General features: G+C 45.4%; 1 protein-coding gene across 1 annotated transcript in view; it reads right to left on the bottom strand.

Moving 5' to 3' along the window:
• The window catches only part of LOC144507577 (guanine nucleotide-binding protein G(t) subunit alpha-2-like), an 85,611-nt gene that overhangs the window by 37,250 nt on the left and 26,148 nt on the right, over window positions 1–22,213 (bottom strand). The window contains exons 4-5 of the mRNA XM_078234725.1: window positions 20,306–20,463; window positions 18,914–19,042 (exon numbers count right to left, since the gene is read on the bottom strand). Of these exons, the coding sequence (XP_078090851.1) occupies window positions 18,914–19,042; window positions 20,306–20,463 (287 nt within the window). The remainder of the gene's footprint in view (window positions 1–18,913; window positions 19,043–20,305; window positions 20,464–22,213) is intronic.

Raw genomic sequence — 22,213 nt, 5'->3', positions numbered from 1 at the left:
ATCTTAAGGACTGTCACTCTCACCTCACCTCTGGAATTCAACTCTTTTATCCATGTTGGAACCAAAGCTGTAATGAGGTTAGGAGCTGAGTGACCTTGGGGGAACCCAAACTGAATATCTGTGAGCAGGCTATTGCTAAGCAAGTGCTGCTTGATAGCACTCTTGATGACCCCTTCCATCACTTTATTGGTGATTGAAAGTCAACCAATGGAGGTTGGATTTGTCCGTCACTTTGTGTACAGGACATATCTGGGCAATTCTCCACATGGCTGAGTAGATGCCAGTGTTGTAGCTGTAATGGAATAGCTTGGCTTGGTGCACAGTGTAATGTCCTCACTATATTAGGGGCTGTAGGTTTTAAACAAAAAGGAAAGATTTGCACACATAGATGAAAAGTAACACACAACAGGTTTATTGAAAGAGATGTTCTCTGTACGGAGTACAAACTGAAACTAAAAGCAGGAACCTGTGAAACACCCTACTGACAGCACCATCATATCATCATCAGCTCTTAAAACCATCATACAGCCATTTAAATATATAACATCCCTTCCCTTTTACTTCTGTGGTCATGTCAACAAATTAATATGGTGTCATACATAGGATCATTAATACTCTAGACACAGTACTATCCATCATTAATCATTGGACATAGTCGATAAGAAAGTCGATCAGGAGAACGTCTATTCCTCTTTGGTTGTATGCGATGTTCTGGAATTTGACTGTCCTTGACCCTAGAAGTATGGTTTTGAACTTCAGTAGACACTTCTTCTCTTGGAACTAATTCTGCATCATTCTCACATGGTATAGTAGAATAGACACAATCATCAGGCAATTCAGATTCAACTCAGTCTTCCACGGTAGTATTCACAATAATAGGGACTAAAGAAGTTGGTGCTTCTGGAGATGATTCGGGGAAATCATTTTGAGATGACAACAATTGGTCAGCATGGCTTCATCAAACTATTTCACTTTGAATCGTGTAAGAAATTAGGCCAGTTTTTGCTAAAATTATAGTTAAAATTAACATTTCTAATTTGTGGCATAATTACACGCAAACACTCAATCTCCTTGTTGAAATGAGTGTTGTTTTGCTCTCACTTTTCGTCTAGCAACTTGAGATTGTTGCTGACGCTCTGCTATCTCTGAAGTTTCTGGAGGTGATAACAAATCAAACATATTTCTCAACTCTCTCTTTAAGCGTGGTGAACTTTGGCTGGTCGTACGAGTAGTGTTTCTATAAGATTCCAAAAAGCTATTCATACAATGCCATAACTAGCATTGCTCTCTTGAAGCTTTTAAAGAATGTTCAAGGATTGCATGAATCTTTCAGCTAATCTATTTGTTGTTGGATGATAAGGTGTGGATTTTATATGCTGAATACCATTTACTTTGAGATAGTCCTCAAACTCTGGTGAAGTAAACTGTGAACCATTATTGCTAATAATCTGTTCTGGTTTACTTTATACTGTAGAAGTGTGCAGATAAGATCAGTGAATCATCTTTGCAATCAGCTAGCGCTAACAAAAGTATGCCTTTATACAGCCAAAAATAATAGTTAAGGATCGATGATTGGTCAATAATGTGAAATGACAACCATGTAAGTAATGATGAAATCTTTGCATCAAAAATTTGAAACCAAAAATTATACTCAATACTTCCTTTTCTAATTGAGTATTGTTAGATTCAGCATTAGTCAGAGTACGCAAAGCAAAAACTATTGGTCATTCTTTCCCCAGATGCATTATTTGTGAAACTACTGTCCCACTCCATAAGGTGAAGCATTGCAAGCAAGCAGTAATGGTAGCTTTGGATTAAAGCAAACCGATACTTCAGACTTCTGCAAAGCATCTTTGACATCCTTGTATGTCTTCTCACATTCTGTTGTCCAGTGCCATGATTGTTTCACACATAGTAAATTATGCAATGGCTTCAATAATGTGGCTAAGTTGGGAACAAACTTGACATAATAATTTATTAATCCTAGAAAGGGCCTCAATTGAGTCACATTCATCAGACATGGTGCTTCTAAAATAACTCCCTTTTTTTTAGGTGCTTTATGCAGGCTTTTATCATCAATATGTGACCTAAATACTGGACTGACATCCTAAAAAAGGATAAATATAAGAGTATATTCGAAGAGGCACTTGACTTAATGAAGGGAGTTCTTTTCTTTCTTGATATGCAGACCATGTGCTTGAAGACATTCCAATGTTGCTTCTAAATTATCCAAATGTTCTTATTCACTGGACCCAGTAATTAGAATCTCATCCAGGTAACATTGTACACAAGAGAGACCAGTTAAAATCTGATCCAATAATCTTTGGATTTAGTCTGGTGTGGATGTTATTCCAAATGGCAATCTTGTATAATGAAAAGGACCTTTATGCGTAACGATGGTAAGCAATGGTTGAGATTCAGTGGCTACATACATCTGTAAATATGCTTGTGAAAGATCAATTTTGCTGAATTTCTGCCCACCTGATAAACCAGCAAACAAATCTTCAATTAAAGGAAGTGGATATTGATCAGCACACAATGTTGGATTTAAAGCTGTTTTAAAATCACCATAAATACAAATGGAGTCATCTGGTTTCATGACAGGTACGATGGGGGTAGCTCATTCACTCATTGTAACTGGCTCTAACATACCAGTCACGCGAATTCTTCTTCAACTTTGGAACGAATTGCATATGGCATCGGTCTTGCTTTAAGACTTATTGATTGACTGTCGGGGTTTATCTTGTTTCATTTGAACTCCCTTCATTAAGTCAAGTGCCTCTTCGAATATACTCTTATATTTATCCAGAAGGTGCGATAGGTGTTCTTTGGCATTGACCAATCTGTTAACAGGACTCCAGTTAAGCTTCATCTTCCCCAACCATGATCTCCCAAATGCAACTGAAAAAGTACCACGGAGAACATCCGGTGCCTCGGAAAAGCAGCCAGCATAATCAAGGACCCCACACACCCCGGACATTCTCTCTCCCACCTTCTTCCGTCGGGAAAAAGATATAAAAGTCTGAGGTCACGTACCAACCGACTCAAGAGCAGCTTCTTCCCTGCTGTTGTCAGACCTTTGAATGGATCTACCTGGTGATAAGTTGATCTTTCTCTACACCCTAGCTATGACTGTAACACAAATTCTGCACTCTCTCCTTTCCTTCTCTATGAACGGTATGCTTTGTCTGTATAGCATGTAAGAAACAATACTTTTCACTATGTGTGGTGAACCATAGATGGTTACCACTATGGGTACTTGTACATATGTTATTCTTGTTGCTGTTGGGGTTAGGGTTGGGGTGTTCCACCTGTTAGCATTGTTCTGTAGTACACTCCGTTTGGCCCCGCCTTCTTACAGGGGTATAAAGGTCACTGCTACTTCCTAGTAGCCCTCAGTCTGGGATTGTATTGTTAAGCAGTATGCTCTATTCTTGTTGTGAATAAAAGCCTTTATTCCCGGGTACGACCTTGTCTCCCGTGTGGATCAATCACGCATCAATTCTATTCACAACAATAAAATCGAAAATTTTGTTCGAAGAAAAATGAGCAGATGCTGAAACCCGATCGGCTAACCTTAGATCCGCGTGCAGCTGGAGCATCGAACACTTTCGACTATTGGTTGAAGTGTTTTGAAGATTACATCGACGCCTCGACAGCAGTCCAGTCCGACGCCGACAGATTGCGGGTCCTCCACGCCAGGGTGAGCGACACTGTGTATGCAACAATCCGTGATTCCCAAAATTACAAAGAGGCCATCGAATTACTCAAGAAGCTGTACCATAAACAGCCGAACGAAATCCATGCTCGTCACCTATTAGCCACTCGACGGCGACAGCCCGGTGAAACTACGGAACAGTACCTGCGCGAACTTCAACAGCTAGCCAGAGCCTGCAACTGCAAGGAGGTGTCGGCTACTCAATACACCAACGATCTTATCTGAGACGCATTCGTGGCGGGAATCGGCTCATCCTATATTCGCCTGCGGCTGCTCGAACCCTGGCTAAGACGGTAGAATTGGCCGATGCAATGGAAACGGCCTTCAGAAGTCTCGAAACCTACCCCACTGACCACGTGGGAACAGCGTGGCAAGTACAGCCACCGCCTCAACTGTACTCGGCGGCTCCTCGGAACTGCGCGATAATGCTCTCAGCTTCAGACCTGACGGCTGCGGCAGCTCCTGGAGGCCCACGGTGCTATTTCTGCGGATTGACGAAGCACCTTCGTCAGAGATGTCCGGCCAGGGCGGTGTTTTGCTCCGCTTGTGGGAAGAAAGGGCACTATGCAAAAGTGTGCTGAGCAAAGACCCCTTCCAAACCCAGCAGTGCTGCGTGTGACTCCCCAGGATCCATCTCCTCGTCTCCGGCCTCGTCGATGTCTACAGCCATGTGCGAGCCATGGATGCCGCCATTTCCTATGACGACGACGCAAGCCACATGCGACCTGCGGGTGCCGCCATTTTCGACATCATCGACCACGTGCGATTCGTGGGCGCAGCCATTTTGGTCGACACCGGCCGCAGAAGACCAGCAGGGGTCCTCGTCGTCGGCTATCTCAGCTGCCTGCAGTTACACTTGGGATCCAACAGTGGCGTCAATCATCTTGGACCAGGCCAAGCCTCACAGACTCGACAGGTCCATGATGGACATTGAGGTAAATGGACGTCTGGCTCATTGCCTGTTTGACAGCGGGAGCACGGAGAGCTTTATCCATCTGGATACAGTGAAATGGTGCGCTCTCCGTGTGCAAACTGTCAGGCAGACAATCTCTCTGGCGTCGAGGTCCCGATCTATAGTCGTTCTTGGGTGCTGTGTGGCAACCTTAACGGTGCGGGACACAGTTTATGAGAACTTCAGGCTCCTCGTGTTACCGCACCTTTGCGCTCCGGTACTCCTGGGGCTAGACTTTATGGTCCACCTGAGGAGTGTGACCCTGCAGTACGATGGGCCACTCCCTCCTCTTTCAGTGGGAGCACAGCAGCCTCCAAATTGTTCAGCGCGCTCCACTTGCAGTCTCTCGACACTCAAAATTACCCCGCCTTCCCTATTTGAAAATCTCGTGCCAGGCTGCAAGCCCATCGCGACTAAGAGCAGGCGTTACAGCGCTGAGGATCGGATCTTTATTCAATCTGAGGTTCAGCGGCTCCTCAGGGAAGGGGTCATCCAACCTAGCACTAGCCCATGGAGAGCACAAGTCGTGGTGGTCAAGACTGGAGACAAGCCCCGGATGGTCATAGACTATAGTCAGACCATTAGTAGGTACACGCAGCTGGACGCGTAGCCTCTCCCGCGCATATCTGACATGGTCAACCAGATTGCGCAGTACCGGGTGTTCTCCACCATCGACTTGAAGTCAGCCTACCACCAGCTCCCCATTTGCCCAGAGGACCGCAAATACACGGCCTTTGAGGCGGATGGCCGTCTCTACCACTTTTTGAGAGTCCCTTTCGGCGTCACTAATGGGGTCTCGGTCTTCCAGCGTGAGATAGACCGAATGGTGGACCAAAACGGGCTACGGGCTACCTTCCCGTACCTGGACAACGTCACTATCTGCGGCCATGACCAGCAGGACCATGACGCCAACCTCCAAAAGTTTCTACGCACTGCGAATCTCCTGAATCTGACCTATAACAAGGAGAAGTGTGGGTTCAGCAAGCGCCGCCTAGCAATCCTCGGATACGTGGTGGAAAACGGGGTCATCGGCCCCGATCCAGACCGTATGTGCCCCCTCCTTGAACTTCCCCTACCCACTAGCATCAAAGCACTGAGAAGATGCTTAGGCTTCTTCTCGTACTATGCACAGTGGGTCCCCAATTACGCGGACAAAGCCCGTCCGCTCATAAAATCTACCTCTTTTCCCCTGACAACAGAGGCTCGCCTAGCTTTTGAAAGGATGAAGGCCGACATCGTGAAAGTCACGATGCATGCTGTCGATGAGTCCATCCCCTTTCAGGTGGAGAGTGATGCATCTGATTTCGCCCTGGCCGCCACACTTAACCAGGCGGGCAGGCCCGTCGCCTTTTTCTCCCGCACCCTCCAAGGCCCTGAAATTCGGCATTCCTCTGTGGAAAAAGAGGCCCAGGCCATTGTGGAGGCCGTACGGCATTGGCGCCATTATTTGGCTGGTAAATGGTGTACCCTGCTCATGGACCAGAGGTCCGTGGTCTTTATGTTCAACAACATGTTAAAAGGGAAAATCAAGAATGATAAAATCTTGAGGTGGAGAATCGAACTCTCCACCTACAACTATGATATCATGTACCGTCCAGGGAAGCTCAATGAGCCCTCAGATGCCCTGTCGCGTGGAACATGTGCCAGTGTGCAGGAGGACCGGTTACTGGCCCTCCACAATGATCTCTGCCATCTGGTGATCACTCGGTTTTTCCATTTTGTAAAGGCTCGGAATCTGCCCTACTCCATAGAGGATGTCAGGTCGATAACTCGAAGTTGCCAGGTTTGTGCAGAATGCAAGCCGCACTTCTACCGGCCTGACAGGGCACACCTCATTAAGGCCACTCGCCCGTTTGAACGACTGAGTGTCGACTTCAAGGGGCCCCTTCCTTCTACAGATCGGAACGTGTATTTCCTCAATGTGGTTGATGAGTGCTCCCGATTCCCTTTGCCATCCCCTGTTCTGATATGTCCTCTGCCACGGTCATCAAAGCCCTGCGGGATCATTTTACCCTGTTCGGTTACCCCAGTTATATCCACAGTGATAGGGGTTCATCGTTTATGAGCGACGACTTGAGGCAATACCTGCTCTCTAAGGGAATTGCCTCAAATAGGACAAGTTACAACCCCAGGGGTAACGGACAGGTCGAGAGAGAAAACGCTACAGTCTGGAAGGCTGTTTTCCTGGCGTTGAGGTCTAAGGGTCTTCCAGACTCCCGTTGGCAAGAGGTACTTTCTGATGCGCTCCATTCAATCCGATCCCTCCTGTGTACGGCAACCAACGCTACCCCACATGAGCGGATGTTTACCTTCCCTAGGAAGTCTTCCTCTGGGACCTCACTGCCGTCTTGGTTGACGTACTCAGGACCTGTCCTCCTGCGGCGGCATGTTAGGGCCCGCAAGTCCGACCCTTTGGTTGAACAGGTCCACCTCCTCCGCGCCAACCCTCAATATGCCTATATGGCATATCCTGACGGGCGAGAGGACACGGTCTCTATTAGAGATCTGGCGCCTGCAGGGGACCTGGACATTCCCGTCACTCCCACACCCCTGGTTAGGATTCCTTTGCCCATTCTCTCCCCTCCTGACTCGGCGTGGCCAGCATCGGGACCACTACTTAATCCTCTTACTCCCGTGTACAGCTTGCCTGAGTCCAGGAGATTGTCGCCACCTCGAGGTCCACAGGTGTGTGAGGAACTGGAGAAGTCACTGGACACCACCTCGGAGAGAGGGTCGTCACCACGGTCACCAGAACCGACACCGGAGCCGGTACTGCGGAGGTCGCAGAGACGGTGCGGCCCTCCGATACGGCTGAACTTGTGAACATATGGACAGTTCGTATTGTCTCCTTACCCCACCGGCCTTTGTTTTCAAAGGAGGGGTGAATGTGGTGAACCATAGATGGTTACCACTATGGGTACTTGTACATATGTTATTCTTGTTGCTGTTGGGGTTAGGGTTGGGGCGTTCCACCTGTTAGCATTGTTCTGTGGTACACTCCGTTTGGCCCCGCCTTCTTACAAGGGTATAAAGGTCACTGCTCCTTCCTAGTAGCCCTCAGTCTGGGATAGTATTGTTAAGCAGTATGCTCTATTCTTGTTGTGAATAAAAGCCTTTATTCCCGGGTACGAGCTTGTCTCCCATGTGGATCAATTGCGCATCACTATGCTGATACATGTGACAATAATAAATCAAATCAAATCAAATCGAGAGACAACTCCACTGTCTGTCCACTCAACCCTATGTTGACCATGATGTAATCTTTTAACAGCACAATCTCTTCTGTGTATGACCTTAAATCACATCAGCTGGTTTTAAAGGAAGATGCTTCAGCTGTTATTGGAATGTATTCTCAGTACCTAAACAAAAAAGCAGCACCAGTATCAACCTCCATCCTAATATATTGTCCACTTAACTTCAGTATCACCCAGAATCTAGGTAATTCACCCTATATAGGTAAGACATTCAGTTGGAGCTCTTCATAATATTTCTGGACATTCTCTCCTTCACAGCCATAATTCTTTTCTTCCATGTTGTAAATTCCTTTTGGCGAGTGCAACTTCTTCTTAAAGATACCCAGATTCTTCTTAGAACATAGAACATAGGAAAAATACAGCACAAACAGGCCCTTCGGCCCACAAGTTGCGCCGGTCATGTCCCTACCTACCGAGGCTTATATATAGGCTTACCTATAACCCTCAATCCTATTAAGTCCCATGTACTCATCCAGAAGTCTCTTAAAAGACTCTATCGAGTTTGCGTCCACCACCATGACGGCAGCCGATTCCACTCACCCACCACCCTCCTGAGTGAAAAACTTACCCCTGACATCTCCTCTATACCTACTCCCCAGCACCTTAAACCTGTGTCCTCTCGTAGCAGCCATTTCAGCCCTGGGAAAAAGCCTCCAAGAATCCACCCGATCTATACCTCTCAACATCTTGTATACCTCTATCAGGTCACATCTCATCCTTCGTCTCTCCAAGGAGAAAAGACCGAGCTCCCTCAACCTATCCTCATAAGGCATGCCAACCAATCCAGGCAACATCCTTGTAAATCTTCTCTGCACCCTTTCAATCATTTCCACATCCCTCCTGTAATGAGGCGACCAGAACTGAGCACAGTACTCCAAGTGGGGTCTGACGAGGGTCTTATAAAGCTGCATCATTATCTCCCGACTCCTAAACTCAATCCCTCGATTGATCAAGGCCAGCACACCATACGCCTTCTTAACCACCTCCTCTACCTGCGAGGCCGATTTAAGAGTCCTATGGACCCGGACCCCAAGGTCCGGGTCCGATCCCAAGGTCCTTCTGATCCTCTACACTACTAAGAGTCTTACCCTTGATATTATACTCCTTCATCCCATTTGACCTGCCAAAATGGACCATTACACATTTATCCGGGTTGAAGTCCATCTGCCACTTCTCCGCCCAGTCTTGCATCCTATCTATGTCGCATGAGTTTGCCGTTGTAGTTTCCAGTACCGAGGTTGTTGCTGAGCAGTCTGTCCAGTTTCATTCGGTTAAAATTACAATGCTGAGACCCCGGGAAATGAATATTTACAAGGTCCCCCTGCCTGCCTCTATATAACATTCCTGTGAAGGGCTTTGGGATGTTTCACTATGTTGAAGACATTATAGAAATACAAGTTGGTGTTGAGATAAAATGTTTGGGGTTTGTGAATGCCTTTTTAAAAAATTCATTCATGGGACATGGGCATGGACATCACTGGCTGGCCAGCATTTATTGCCATTCTGATTTGCCCTTGAGAAGGTGCTGGTGAGCTGCCTTCTTGAATCTCTGCAGTTCATGTGCTGTGGGTTGACCCACAATGCCGTTAGGGAGGAAATTCCAGGATTTTGAACCAGCGACTGCGAAGGAACAGCGATATATTTCCAAGTCAGGATGGTGAGTGGCTTGGAGGGGAACTTGCAGGTGGTGATGTTCCCATGTATCTGCTGCCCTTGTCCTTCTAGATTGAAGTGGTTGTAGGTTTGGAAGGTGCTGTCTAAGGATCTTTGGTGAATTGTGGCAGTGCATCTTGTAGATAGTACACACTGCTGCTACTGAGCGTTGGTGATGGAGGGATTGAATGTTTGTAGACACGGTGCCAATCAAGCAGGCTGCATCCAGGCAAATGGGGAGTATTCCATCACACTCCTGACTTGTGCCTTATTGATGGTGGATAGGCTTTGGGGAATCAGGAGGTGAGTTACTCGCCGTAGTATTCTGAGCACCAATATGCAGCAAATGCATCCAATATGTATTTCTGCACCAATGTGCATACAAAATCTCTTCAAAAGCTGTCATTGAACTTCTGTTTTCTTAATCATTGTGCTAATTGCCCCTCCCTCAGGCCCAAGGTTCCAGTCTAGAACCTGTCAGCAATGGAGCTCATTTACCTTGGCAGCACACTCTCTCTCGAGCTGCTTATATCGATGACAAGCTAAATGCAGGAATTGCCAAAGCAAACTTTGAACATCAGTCTGAGAATGAAGAGGATTAAGTCTGGCTGCTAAATTGAGTTGTGCCCAGTCTGCTGCATGTGTGCAGCACTTGGACTGACAGGGTTGCCAACCCTCCAGGATTGGCCTGGAGTCTCCAGGGATTGAAAATCAATCTCCAGGACACGACTGTGTGCAACCCTGGAGAAAAATCACCGGGACATTAAAAACAATAGTTTATTCAAAAATTTTCTTTTAACATTTCTCTTTCCCAGATATAAAAATGTTGAAAATTGATGGGGTGGGGTTGTGTGGACAGGCTGTTTGGCTAATAGTCAAGCATCATCCATTCGGCTAATGAGTCTTTTTGCTTTCCACTGGAAGGCAATGCTTCACAAGGATGGATATGTTGGCCGACTAATGGCTGGAATGTTGTGGGGTGGCAAGTCATGTGATCAAACCTCCTGGAATACTACAGTTGGCAACCCTAACCCTGTACTAGCACCATTCCAAGAAGCTTATCGACTTTCACTTGAGCTGCTTTTCAGAAGTTTCTAAAGGTGAGATGGCAAAACACAAATACCAGACACTGAGGTGCTCACCTGAGTTGGCACTCCAAGCAACCACACCAGACCGAGACAGTTACACTGAACTGGGTTGATACAGCCAGAAGGCCTGATACTCGCTCACCAAAGCAAATCTATGGAGAGCTTGAGTCTGGGTGTGCTCGCATAGTTGTTAAAGGAAACTCTACAAGGACCCTCTGGAGGTTCGTTTGGGAGCTTTGATCTTGACTGTGAGTCTGGGTGGAACTCGCTCTGGCGACACCTGGCTGAACCAAATAAAAGATGGTGGGGGCCTCCTTCAAAACCAAGTGCATGCCAGAGACAGAGAGAGAAAATGCAAGAGGAGGAAATCCTGTGCCAGTCAAAGCTCAAACATCTGCGGTATCCTGTCCTATTTGTGGCAGAAACTTCCGGACCCAGATCACTCTGAGCTGTCACCTACACACCCACCAGAACCCTGCCAAACATCCCAGATAATTGGCATTGTCACCTTCGCCTCTAAGGATGAGCCAGAGGCAATTAGGTAAAAGAAAGCCTTGGATTTATACAGCAGCTTTCATAGCCCCAGGATGTGTTAAAGCATTTTACAGCCAATTAGGTACTTTTTGCAGTGTGCTCATCCGTTGTCATGTAGGAAACACGGCAGCCAATTGCAGGCCAGAGAAGTTCGAATAGGTTGAGTAATTGCACTGAATTAGCAAAGAGTCTTCAGTGAGATTGTGACAAAAGCTTCAAAACAGGAAGACTTACCAAATGTCAGTAAAGCTCGACAAATATAAAGTGGTGAGATGTAGCTGATTATTTCTTACCTTTACAATAAGCTCAGGAAATGAAGAATTATAGACCCGTTTTACCAAGTCTTCACTCACTTTAAGTTGCTCTGGGATTTCTGAGGCTTCTTAGTTGGAGAGTTACACCTGCACCTGTGGTAGAATAGTCTCTGCAGAGATGCTGGGTGGAACTTTACAGCCCCGTCGTGGCGGTGTGCCATTGACTTCGGTGGGAATGGAAAATCCCATTGGTGGGAGGGACTGTAAAATCCCTAGTAAAGTTTTAAAGTTTATTTATTCGTCACAAGTAGGCCTACGTTAACACTGCAATGAAGTTACTGTGAAAATCCCCTCGTCGCCTATTTGGGTACATGAAGGGAGAATTTAGCATAGCCAATCCACCTAACCAGCACATATTTGGACTGTGGGAGGAAACTGGAGCACCCAGAGGAAACCCATGCAGACACGGGAAGAATGTGCAAACAGGGACAGTGACCCAAGCTGGGACTCGAATCCGGGTCCCTGGCGCTGTGAAGCAGCAGTGCTAACCACTGTGCCGCTGTGCCACCCCTTTGTTTAAAGTCCCCCCAGAGAGAGTTGTGATGAACAGTTGTTTTTCAGACCAGAGAGAAACGTGCTGAGGTGTTCCCAGGTGTTGTCGTTGTGATCACTCTTTTATATATATCAATGTCCTGGACTTGGGCATAATTTCAAAGTTTGCAAATGATACCAAACTTGGGAATGTAGTAATAGTGAGGAGGAACTGGCTCCAGGAGGGAAATACAGATTGGTGAAGTGGTCAGACACATGGCAAAGGAAATTGAATGTCGAGAACTCTGAAGTGATCCATTGTGGTGGGAAGAATGAAGAGAAGCAATATTACCCAAATAGTATCATTTGAAATTGAGGGAGGGATAATAAGGACCGAGGTATACTTACTCATGTCTTTGAATGTGGCAGGAGAGGTTGACAAGGGGTCCTTAGCTTTCTAATAAAAGGACCATTGACTACATAGAGCTCAGAGGTTATGCTAAACCTTTATGAATCACTGGTTAGGCACCAGCTAGATGGAGGCCAATTCTGGGCACTAAATCTTAGGTCAAGGCCTCAAGAGGAGATGCAGAAAATATTTGCTAGGATGGTCCTTGAGTTACGTGGAGAAACTAAAGAAGCTGTGGATGTTCTTCCTAGAACAGGGAAAGTTATGGGGAAATTTGTTAGAGGTTTTCAAAATCATGAAGGTTTTTAACAGAAGGCTTGCACCAGAAGACACAGATTTAAGGAAATAGGCCAAAAAAAAATGACATGAGGAAAAAATCTTTTATGCCACCAGTTACGGGACTGAGAGGGCTGCTGGAAGCAGATTCATAGAAACATAAAAACATAGAAAATAGAAGCAGGAGTAGGCCATTCGGCCCTTCAAGCCTGCTCACCCATTCATTTTGATCATAGCAGATCATCAAATTCAATATCCTGATCCTGCCTTCCCCCCATATCCCTTGATCTCTTTAGCCCCAAGAGCTGTATCTAATTTCTTCTTGAAATCGTACGACGTTTTGGCTTCAGCTATTTTCTGCGGCAGTGAATTCCACACATTCATCACTTCTAGGTGAAGAAATTTCTCCTCACCTCAGTTCTAAAAGGTTTATCCCTTATCCTCAAACTATGACCCCTAGTTCTGGGCTCCCCACCATTAGGAACATTATTTCTGAGTCTACCCTGTGTAATCCTGTTAGAATTTTATAAGTTTCTATGAGATCCCCTCTCACTCTTCTAAACTCCGATGAATATAATCCTAACCGACTTAGTCTCTCCTCATATGACAGACGTGCCATCCTAGGAATCAGTCTGGTAAACCTTCACTGTACTCCCTCTATAGCAAGGACATCATTCCTCAGATAAGGACAGTGAAACTGCACGCAATACTCCAGGTGTGGGCGCTTCAGCATCCTATACAATTGTAGTAAAAAATCCCTTTTCCTATACTCGCTATGAAGGGCAACATACCATTTGCCTTCTTTACTGCCTGCTGTACCTGCACGCTTATTTTCAGCGACTGATGCACGAGGACACCAAGGTCTCACTGAGTATCCACCTCTCTCAATTTACACCCATTCAAATAATAATCTGCCTTCCTATTATTGCTACCATTTATCCTCAATAATAACTTGCATAAGGGAACTGAATAGATACTTCACAAGGAAACATTTGCAGGGCTATACAGTAAGAGTGAGGCTATTTGGATAGCAGATATAGACATGATGGGCTGAATGGGCGACTTCTTTGATGAATCATTTCTACAAAACTCATTAGAAGCAGCCAAGAAGCATGGCTGAAGGCTCAAGGGTGCTTTGTTCCTGCCCAGCCCTGAGACACGGGAGATGGAGAGGAAGGAAACGTGGCCCTTGATTCCTAAATCAGAGCAATTCTTTTCCCAAGCATTGGCTTGTGAACCCTTTTTATTGTTTGTATTCTGCTCCACATATCAAATGCTTAATGGGATGAAGAAAACTATCAAAACTATGGTTGCAAATCAAAGATTCAAATTACTCTCTGAGGTTTGAGGAATAAGATTCAAAGATTAAATTAATGATAAATATTACACGGGATTTGCCTTGCATATTTAAGGCACGCTGGCCTTTTCTAAAGAGTTGAACAGCACCATCTTGTGGGAATAGGATGCATTACCAGAGTTTTGGAAGGACGGTAATTCCTCAGTTTTCAATTCCACTGGTTAGAACAGATTCACACCCAATGCTAATGCTCAACCCTCACCCTGAGGGGGTTGTAAGGGTTAGGATTAGGGTTAGGGTTAGGCAGCTGCAAATGTGAATAGAACATTTTCTCTTGTTGGTCACTTGCCCATTGGGTGGTTTCTTTGACCCTGAGCATGGGGGCCAATCTATAAAATGTTCCAAAAAGAGCAGCACTTAGGCTGACACCATCATGGAGGCCAACGTGTTTCCACTCACTCCATGAATGCCTGATCTTGAAAAAAGCTCATGAAGTTCCACCTTGCTCCATCCCCTGACTATTACATTCCGAAGGGGTTGGGATGAAACTTCCACCTCTTACAAGGCGTTAAGTAAACTTCTGGGAAATCTCAAAGACCTGACTCGATCAATGTCTGCCATTTACCCGGAGTTTGTCCAGTCACTCACTCATGTTACAGCAGAAGACGAGTGGAATCCATAGGAAATTGTGGAGGGAGAAACTCTTTATAACGGTTAGGAGGTGAAGCCAATTAACATTACCACGGCCCTATCACAAATATACTGCTGTGAAAGAGCCAATTCTGTGTGTGCAACACATTTAAAATAACTAACATTTCTCCAACATTAAAAGCATTTCAGAGAAATGAGGTAAGAGGGGTGACGAGCTGAGGCAAAGTGATCGAACATCCTGTGCAAGCTCTGAGGAGGCTTTGGAGAGAAGGAGAGAGGAGTCACAAGGTGGAGGTGTTAAGGGATATGGTCCTGGAGTGGTGGACCAAGGTGGCTGAAGATATAGCTGTGTGAGTGAGGAACAGGGGTGCAAATGAGATCAAAGTTGGAAGAATGAAGGCTGCATGCTGACAAGTCAGGCTGAAGTATACGGCAGACTGTGTTGATGAGGACAAGAAATTCCGAAATCAGAATTTAGGCAATTTCTAGACAATAGATGTTTTCTATCCTTAACCTCTTTCCCTTTTTTGGGCTGGCACGGTGGCACAGTGGTTAGCACTGCTGCCTCGCAGCGCCAGGGACCTGGGTTCAATTCCATTCTGGGATGACTGTCTTTGTGGAGTTTGCACATTCTCCCTTGTCTGCGTGGGTTTCCTTCAGATGCCCCGGTTTCCCCTCACAGTCCAAAGGGTTAGGTTGATTCGGTATGGTAAGTTGACCCTTAGTGTCAGGGGAATTAGCAGGGTAAATATGTTGGGGTTACGGGGATAGGGCCTGCATGGGATTGTGTTCGGTGCAGGCTCGATGGGCCAAATGGCCTCCTTCTGCACTGCAGGGATTCTATGATTCTATGAACATCAATGGTAAAGTTGGCATTTATTGCCCATCACTAATTGCCCTGGAGAGGGTGGTAGTGAGTTGCCTTCTTGAACCGCTGCAGTGTGTTGTAGGTACATCCACAATGCTGTTAGGGAGGGAGTTGCAGGATTTTGATCCAGTGACAGTAAAGGAATGGCGGTATATTTCCAAATCAGATGTGTGGCTCAGAGGGGAACTTTCTGGTGGTGGTATTTCCATGCATCTGCTGCCCTTAACCCAGCTGGCAGAGGTTGCAGGTTTGGAAGCTGCTGTCGAAGGAGCCTTGGTAAGTTGCATCATGCAGATGGTACACATTGCTACCACTGTGCATCAGTGATGGAGGGAGCGAATGTTTAAGCTGGTGGCTGGGGTGACAATGGGCTGCTTTGTCCTGGATGGTGCTGAGCTTCTTGAGTGCGATTGGAGCTGCACCCATCAGGCAAGTGGACAGCATTCCATACACTCCTGATTAGAGCCTTGTAGATGGTGGATAGGAAAGCCAGGAGGTGATTTACTCTCTGCATAATTCCCAGCCTCCGATCTGCTTTTGCAGCCACAGTATTTATTTTCCTGGTCTAATTCAATGGTAACCCCAGGATGTTGTTGGTGGGGGATTCGATGGTTGCAATGCCAATGAATATCAAGGAGAGATGGTCAGATTCTCTCTTGTAGAGATGGTCATTGTCTGGTAACTTAGTGTCATGAATGTTACTTGTCACTTATCGGCCCAAGTCTAAATACTGTCCAGGTCTTGCGGCATATGGACACAGACTGAAGATAGTTGGGCTGAGGACACTACCTTGCAGTGATGTCTAAGACTGAGATGACTAATCTCAAACAACCACAACCATCTGCCTTTGTGATAGGTATGACTCCAACCAAGGGAGAGCTTTCCCCCTGCTTCCCACTGACTCCAGTTTTGCTTGAGCTCCTTGATACTACTCTCGGTCAAATGCTGCCTTGATATCAAGTACATTAATTCTCACCTCACCCCTGGAGTCCAGCTCTTTTGTCCATGCTTGGATCAAAGCTGTAATGAGGTAAGGAGCTGAGTGACCTGGTAGAACCCAAACTAAGCATTGGTGAGCAGATTATTGATGAGTAAGTGCCACTTGATAGCACTGGATGGGGTCATCCATCACTTTACTGATGATCGAGAGTAGGTTGATGGAACAATAATTGCCTGGGTGAATTTGTCCTGTTTCTTGTGTACAGGACATAGCTGGGCAATTTTCCATATTGCCGGGTATATGCCAGTGTTGTGGCTGTACTGGAATAGCTTGGCTAGGGGCGTGGCAAGTTCTGGATCACAAGACTTCAGTATATTGCCAGAATGTTGTCAGGGTCCATAGCCTTTGTAATATCCAGCACCTTCAACCATTTCTTGATATCACATGGAGTGAATCAAATTAGCTGAAGACTGGAATCTTTCATGGTGGGTACCTCAGGAGCAGGGGATATTTGTGGAGCCTCCTCCTTCAGTGAGTTGTTTAATTATCCACCACCATCCATGACTGGATGTGGCAGGACTGCAGAGCTTAGTTCTGACCCGTTGGTTGTGGAATTGCTTAGCTCTGTCCATTACTTGTTGTTTCCACTATTTGGCGTGCAAGTATTCCTGTGTTGTAGCTTCACCAGGTTGACACCTCATTTTTAGGTATGCTAGGTGTTGTTCCTGGCATGCCCTCCTGCAATGGACCAGGGTTGATACCCCGGCTTGGTGGTAATGATAGCTTGGGGGATATGCCGGGCTAAGGTTACAGATTGTGGTTGAATACAATTCTGCTGCTGCTGATGGCCCACGGCGCCTCATGGATGCCCGGTTTTGAGTTGCAGAACCTGCTCGAAATCTATTCCATTTAGCATGGTGGTAGTGCCACACTGGATGATAGAGGGCAAGCTCTATGTGAAGGCAGGCCTTTATTTCCACAAGGACTGTGCAGTGGCTATTCTTACTGAGACTGTCATGGACAGATGCATCTCCAACAGGTAGATTAGTGAGGATTCGGTCTAGTATGTTTTCCCCTCTTGTTGGTTCCCTCTCCACCTGTTGCAGGCCCAGACTAGCAGCTATGTCCTTTAGGACCAGGCTTGCTTGGTCAGTAGTGGTGCTACCAAGCTACTCTTGGTGCTGGACATTGAAGTGTCCACCAGAGTACATTCTGCAGCCTTGCTACCCTCAGTCCTTCTTCCAAATGGTGTTCAACATGGAGGAGTACTGATCATTGACTGAGGGAGGGCAGTAATTACCAGGAGGGTCCTTTGCCAATATTTGACCTGAAGCTGTATAAGATTTCATGGGGTCCGGAGTCAATGTTGGAGACTCCCAAGACAATGCCCTCCTGATTGCATACCACTGCGCTCCAATCTTTGGTGTGCCTATGCTGTTGGTGGGACCAGACACACCCGTGTTGATGGTGGTTTCTGGACATTGTAAGATATGATTTCACTTTATGTTGTGATGTGGAGATGCCTGCGTTGGACTGGGGTGGACACAATAAGAAGTCTCACAACACCAGGTTAAACTCCAACAGGTTTATTTGGAATCACGAGCTTTTGGAGTGCTGCTCCTTCCTCAGATGAGTGGCTCACCTGATGAAGGAGCAGTGCACAGAGAGCTCGTTACTTTATGTTGATTTAAAAGGATAAGCCAATCCCATCCTGTCAGTTTTCTGTCAGAGGGGTTGAGTTAAACATGCCACACTGAGCCAAGATGGCAATGTTGAAGATGAAACATTTCTGTAACTTTGAAAATATAATATCTCCAAGACTGAATTTTCCACTTGTGGCAGTTTCAGCTATTTTAGATAAGCATCGGCAAGATGCAAGTTTGCAGCAATAGCCTCTTCCAACACTTCAGTCCTCTGACACGTCAGGCACTCCCCTCCATGTACCTCCACATCACATTGCTGTATTCAGGAGCGGCTGCAGAGCTCTCTGTGAGTGGTGACAGCGGTGCTGCTTTGCTGTTCAGCTGAACCAAGCCATGAGGGATGATGAATGAAGTGGTAACTTACTTCCCCCCCTTTTCTGAAGCAAATACTCCAGGGAAATGTCCAGCTAATAACTTGAAATTCATCACCTCTGCTGTTTGGTTAATCTAAATTTCAGGCACGACTAAGTTTCAAATCAATTTATTGGTGTGACATGATTGACTCCTTATTGTAATGGTCAAGGCAAAGCTATAGTTATTTCAGGATCCAACTGGCAGCAATGAGAAGTCCCTGTTCTTCACATTCTCCTTAATTCAAGATACTTTTTAACATCTACATCAATCAGTCTGACATTTAATGGCAGAACGTGAATTTGTGGGCAACAGATTGCAAATAGAAATTTTGGAGTCAAAGTAAGGTTTAAACTAGATGTTGTAATGTGAAAATTGGACTCATCTATCTTTGGACCACTCGGGTAATTCATGTTATTACATTGAGGAATTACCTGAAATGTAAATCCTTGAATGTAAATTGGGTCTCAATGATTCCTGTTGTCTTCACTCTTGACCGTAAGACATCTTGTTCTGATGGGATGTACTCAGGAGCTGTGAGTCTATCCAAAGAATTGAGGTAGCTGATAAGATACAAAGAGTTTAAGTTTATTTATTGGTGTTGCAAATGGACACTCATGAACACTGCAATGAAGTTACTGTGGAAATCCCTGAGTGGCCACATTTTGGGGCCTGTTCGGGTACACCGAGGGAGAATTTAGCATGGCCAAAGCACATAATCAGCATGTCTTTCAGACTGTGGGAGGAAACCCATGCAGACACGGGGAGAACGTGCAGACTCCACACAGACAGTGACCCGAGGCTGGGATCGAACCCGGTCCCTGGCGCTGTGAGGCAGCAGTGCTAACCACTGTGCCATCATGCCCGAGGGAGCTGTAATTGTGATGTTATTCACTCTTGATTCTCACATTTCTCTCTGAGCCTTGTGGGTGCCATAAAAAAAATCCCTCGGCCATGGTTTTATAGAATAAAAGCTAAAATATAATGGTATCTTATTCTTTTGAAAAAATAAATAAAACTGATTTATCCTGCAACAATAATAAGCTGCATGGATATAGCACCTTTAACAGAAATAACACGATGCTTAAAACTATTTGTTTTAATTAGTTGGTTAAGCTAGCAGGCAAATTAACTCCACACAAATTTCCATAGGTCCTGATTTCATAATCCTGATTTCACAATATTTTATAATTCCTTATCATGACGCTAGATATATGTAGGTATCCAGGTTATATCTCTGAGTAAAGAATATAAGTTTTCTTTTATTCATTTGTGGGACATGGCGTCGCTAGTTGGCCAGCATTTATTACCCATCCCTAGTTGCCCTTGGAGGGCAGTTGAGATTATGTTTAAATCACGGATAGATGGATTCCTGATTGGTAAGGGAATTAGGGGTTATAGGGATCAGGCGGGTAAGTGGAACTGATCCACTTCAGATCAACCATGATCTTATTGAATGGTGGGGCAGGCTCGAGGGGCTAGATGGCCTACTCCTGCTCCTATTTCTTATGTTCTTATGTTCTCATGAGAGTCAACCACATTGCTGTGGCTCTGGAGTCACATGAAGGCCAGACCAGGTAAGGATGGCAGATTTCCTTCCCTAAAGGACATTAGTGAACCAGATGGGTTTTTCCGACAATCAACAATGGTTTCATGGTCATCAGTAGATTCTTAATTGCGGATATTTTTTATTGAATTCAAATTTCACCATCTGCCGTGGCGGGATTCAAACTCAGGTCCCCAGAACATTAGCTGAGTTTCTGGATTAATAGCCTAGTGATCATACCACTAGGCCATCACTTCCCTGTGCTGTAAATGTTACTTACTATGAGGCAGAATCATTGAGCTGATACTCTGATGCTCTCTCAAAGCAAGACTGAATTCCTGGATCATTCCAAAGCCGACCGATGATCCCCACAAGTTCTGTTGGCAAACTGCCTTCCTCTAATGAATCAACCAGATTAAAAAGGTGCCGTGCATCAATCTGTGAAGAAAAGGTGATAAATATATTGTTTATGAACATTATCATAGAAATGGGTTTAAATACATCTCAAGTTTCGTCTGTTCTACCAACTGAGGTGTGGAATGTGCTGTGTAATGTAATATTCACCTGTGTGATGCATTTTGGGATGATTAACAAGGCAAGGGAACTCACAATGAAGGGTAGGACACTAGGACCTTGGGATGAATGGCCAATGATCCCTGAAGGCAGCAGGACAGGTAGATAAGGTGGTTAAGAAGACATATGGGATTCTTGCATTTAGTAGCCGAGGCATTAAAAAAAAGCAGAGAGGCTATGACGAACTCGTTGGGCCACAGCTAGAGTATTGTATGCAGCATTCTGGCTGCCACACTATAGGAAGGTAGGATTACATTAGAGAAGATGCAGAGGAGATTCACTTGGGTGTTGCCTGGGCTGCAATGTTTTAGCTATGAAGAGAGGCTGGTTAGTTGGGTTGTTTTCCTGAGAACAGAGAAGGCTGAGGGGGGACCTCACCGAGGTGTTCAAAATTATAAGGAATATAGATAGGGTAGACAGGAAGAATCTTTTCCCTTTAGTAGAGGGGTCAATAACCGAAGGGCATAGAATTAATGGAAGGAGCAGGAGATTTAGAGGGGATTTGAGGAAAACCTTTTTCATCCAGAGGGTGGTGGGGATCTGAAACTCACTACCTGAAAGGGTGGTAGAGGCCGGAACCCTTATAACATTTACAAAGCATTTCGGTGAGCACTTGAAATGCCATAGCATGCAAGGCTATGGACCAAGTGCTAGAAAATGGGATTAGAAAAGATTGGTGCATGACAGTCGACACAGACATGATGGGCCGAAGGGCTCTTTCTGTGCTGCAAAACTCTATGACTCTATGACAAAGAGGGCACAGTCTCAGGATACAGGGTGGGCCATTTAGGACTGAGATGAGGTGAAACTTCTTCACTCAGAGGATGGTGAACCTGTGTAATTCTCTACCAGAGAAGTCTGAGGAAGCCAGGTCACTTAATATATTTAAGAAGGAAATAGATTTCTAGACTCTAAGGGCACAAGAGTATGGCATTGAGATAGAGGATCAATCATGATTATATTGAATCTTGGAGCAGGCTCAAAGGGCTGCCCCTGCTTTTTATGCTTCTATGTAACACAAGAGAAAGTTACCTCAGCTGCCAACCACTTTGTTTTACACAAACTATCTTCACACATCAGTGGTTCCCCCTTAAAATTAATTCATTAAGGCAGTCAGTATTGCAAGTTGATTCACCCCAAGACATCTAAGAAATGGTCTGCACACTTATGCCAATTTCTGTAAATCCACAGAACCTGGAGTGCGAATGCACCAATGTTGTGGCTTCTATGCTGAATTACCTCAGACACTTTACGTAACTATTAGAAAATCTTCATTAGCCTGGCTAGGAAAACATGAAGATTAAGAATGCTATTTTGTGACTATTAATAGGTACTAATTTTTCACCGATTAATAATGTTGGTATGCCATAGACCCATAAATTCCTACCGGGCAGAAGAGGCCATCCGGCCCATCGAGTCTGCACCAACTCTCCAAAAGAGTACCCCCCTCAAGTCCTCCGCTCTATCCCTGTAACCCCGTGCATTTACCAGACTCTCCATCTGCATCTCAATAATGGCATCAGTTTAATATAACAGAAATTGAGTGTTTTTAACATTTTTGTTCAACTCCCACCTTATTTTAGTAACTCATTAGTATTTTGATTCCAGGATTCCA

Source organism: Mustelus asterias, chromosome 19 (assembly GCF_964213995.1).
Source record: "Mustelus asterias chromosome 19, sMusAst1.hap1.1, whole genome shotgun sequence".
Lineage (NCBI taxonomy): Eukaryota > Metazoa > Chordata > Chondrichthyes > Carcharhiniformes > Triakidae > Mustelus > Mustelus asterias.
Note: the sequence above shows the minus strand (reverse complement) of the source record. Positions and strands in the feature narration are given on the sequence as shown.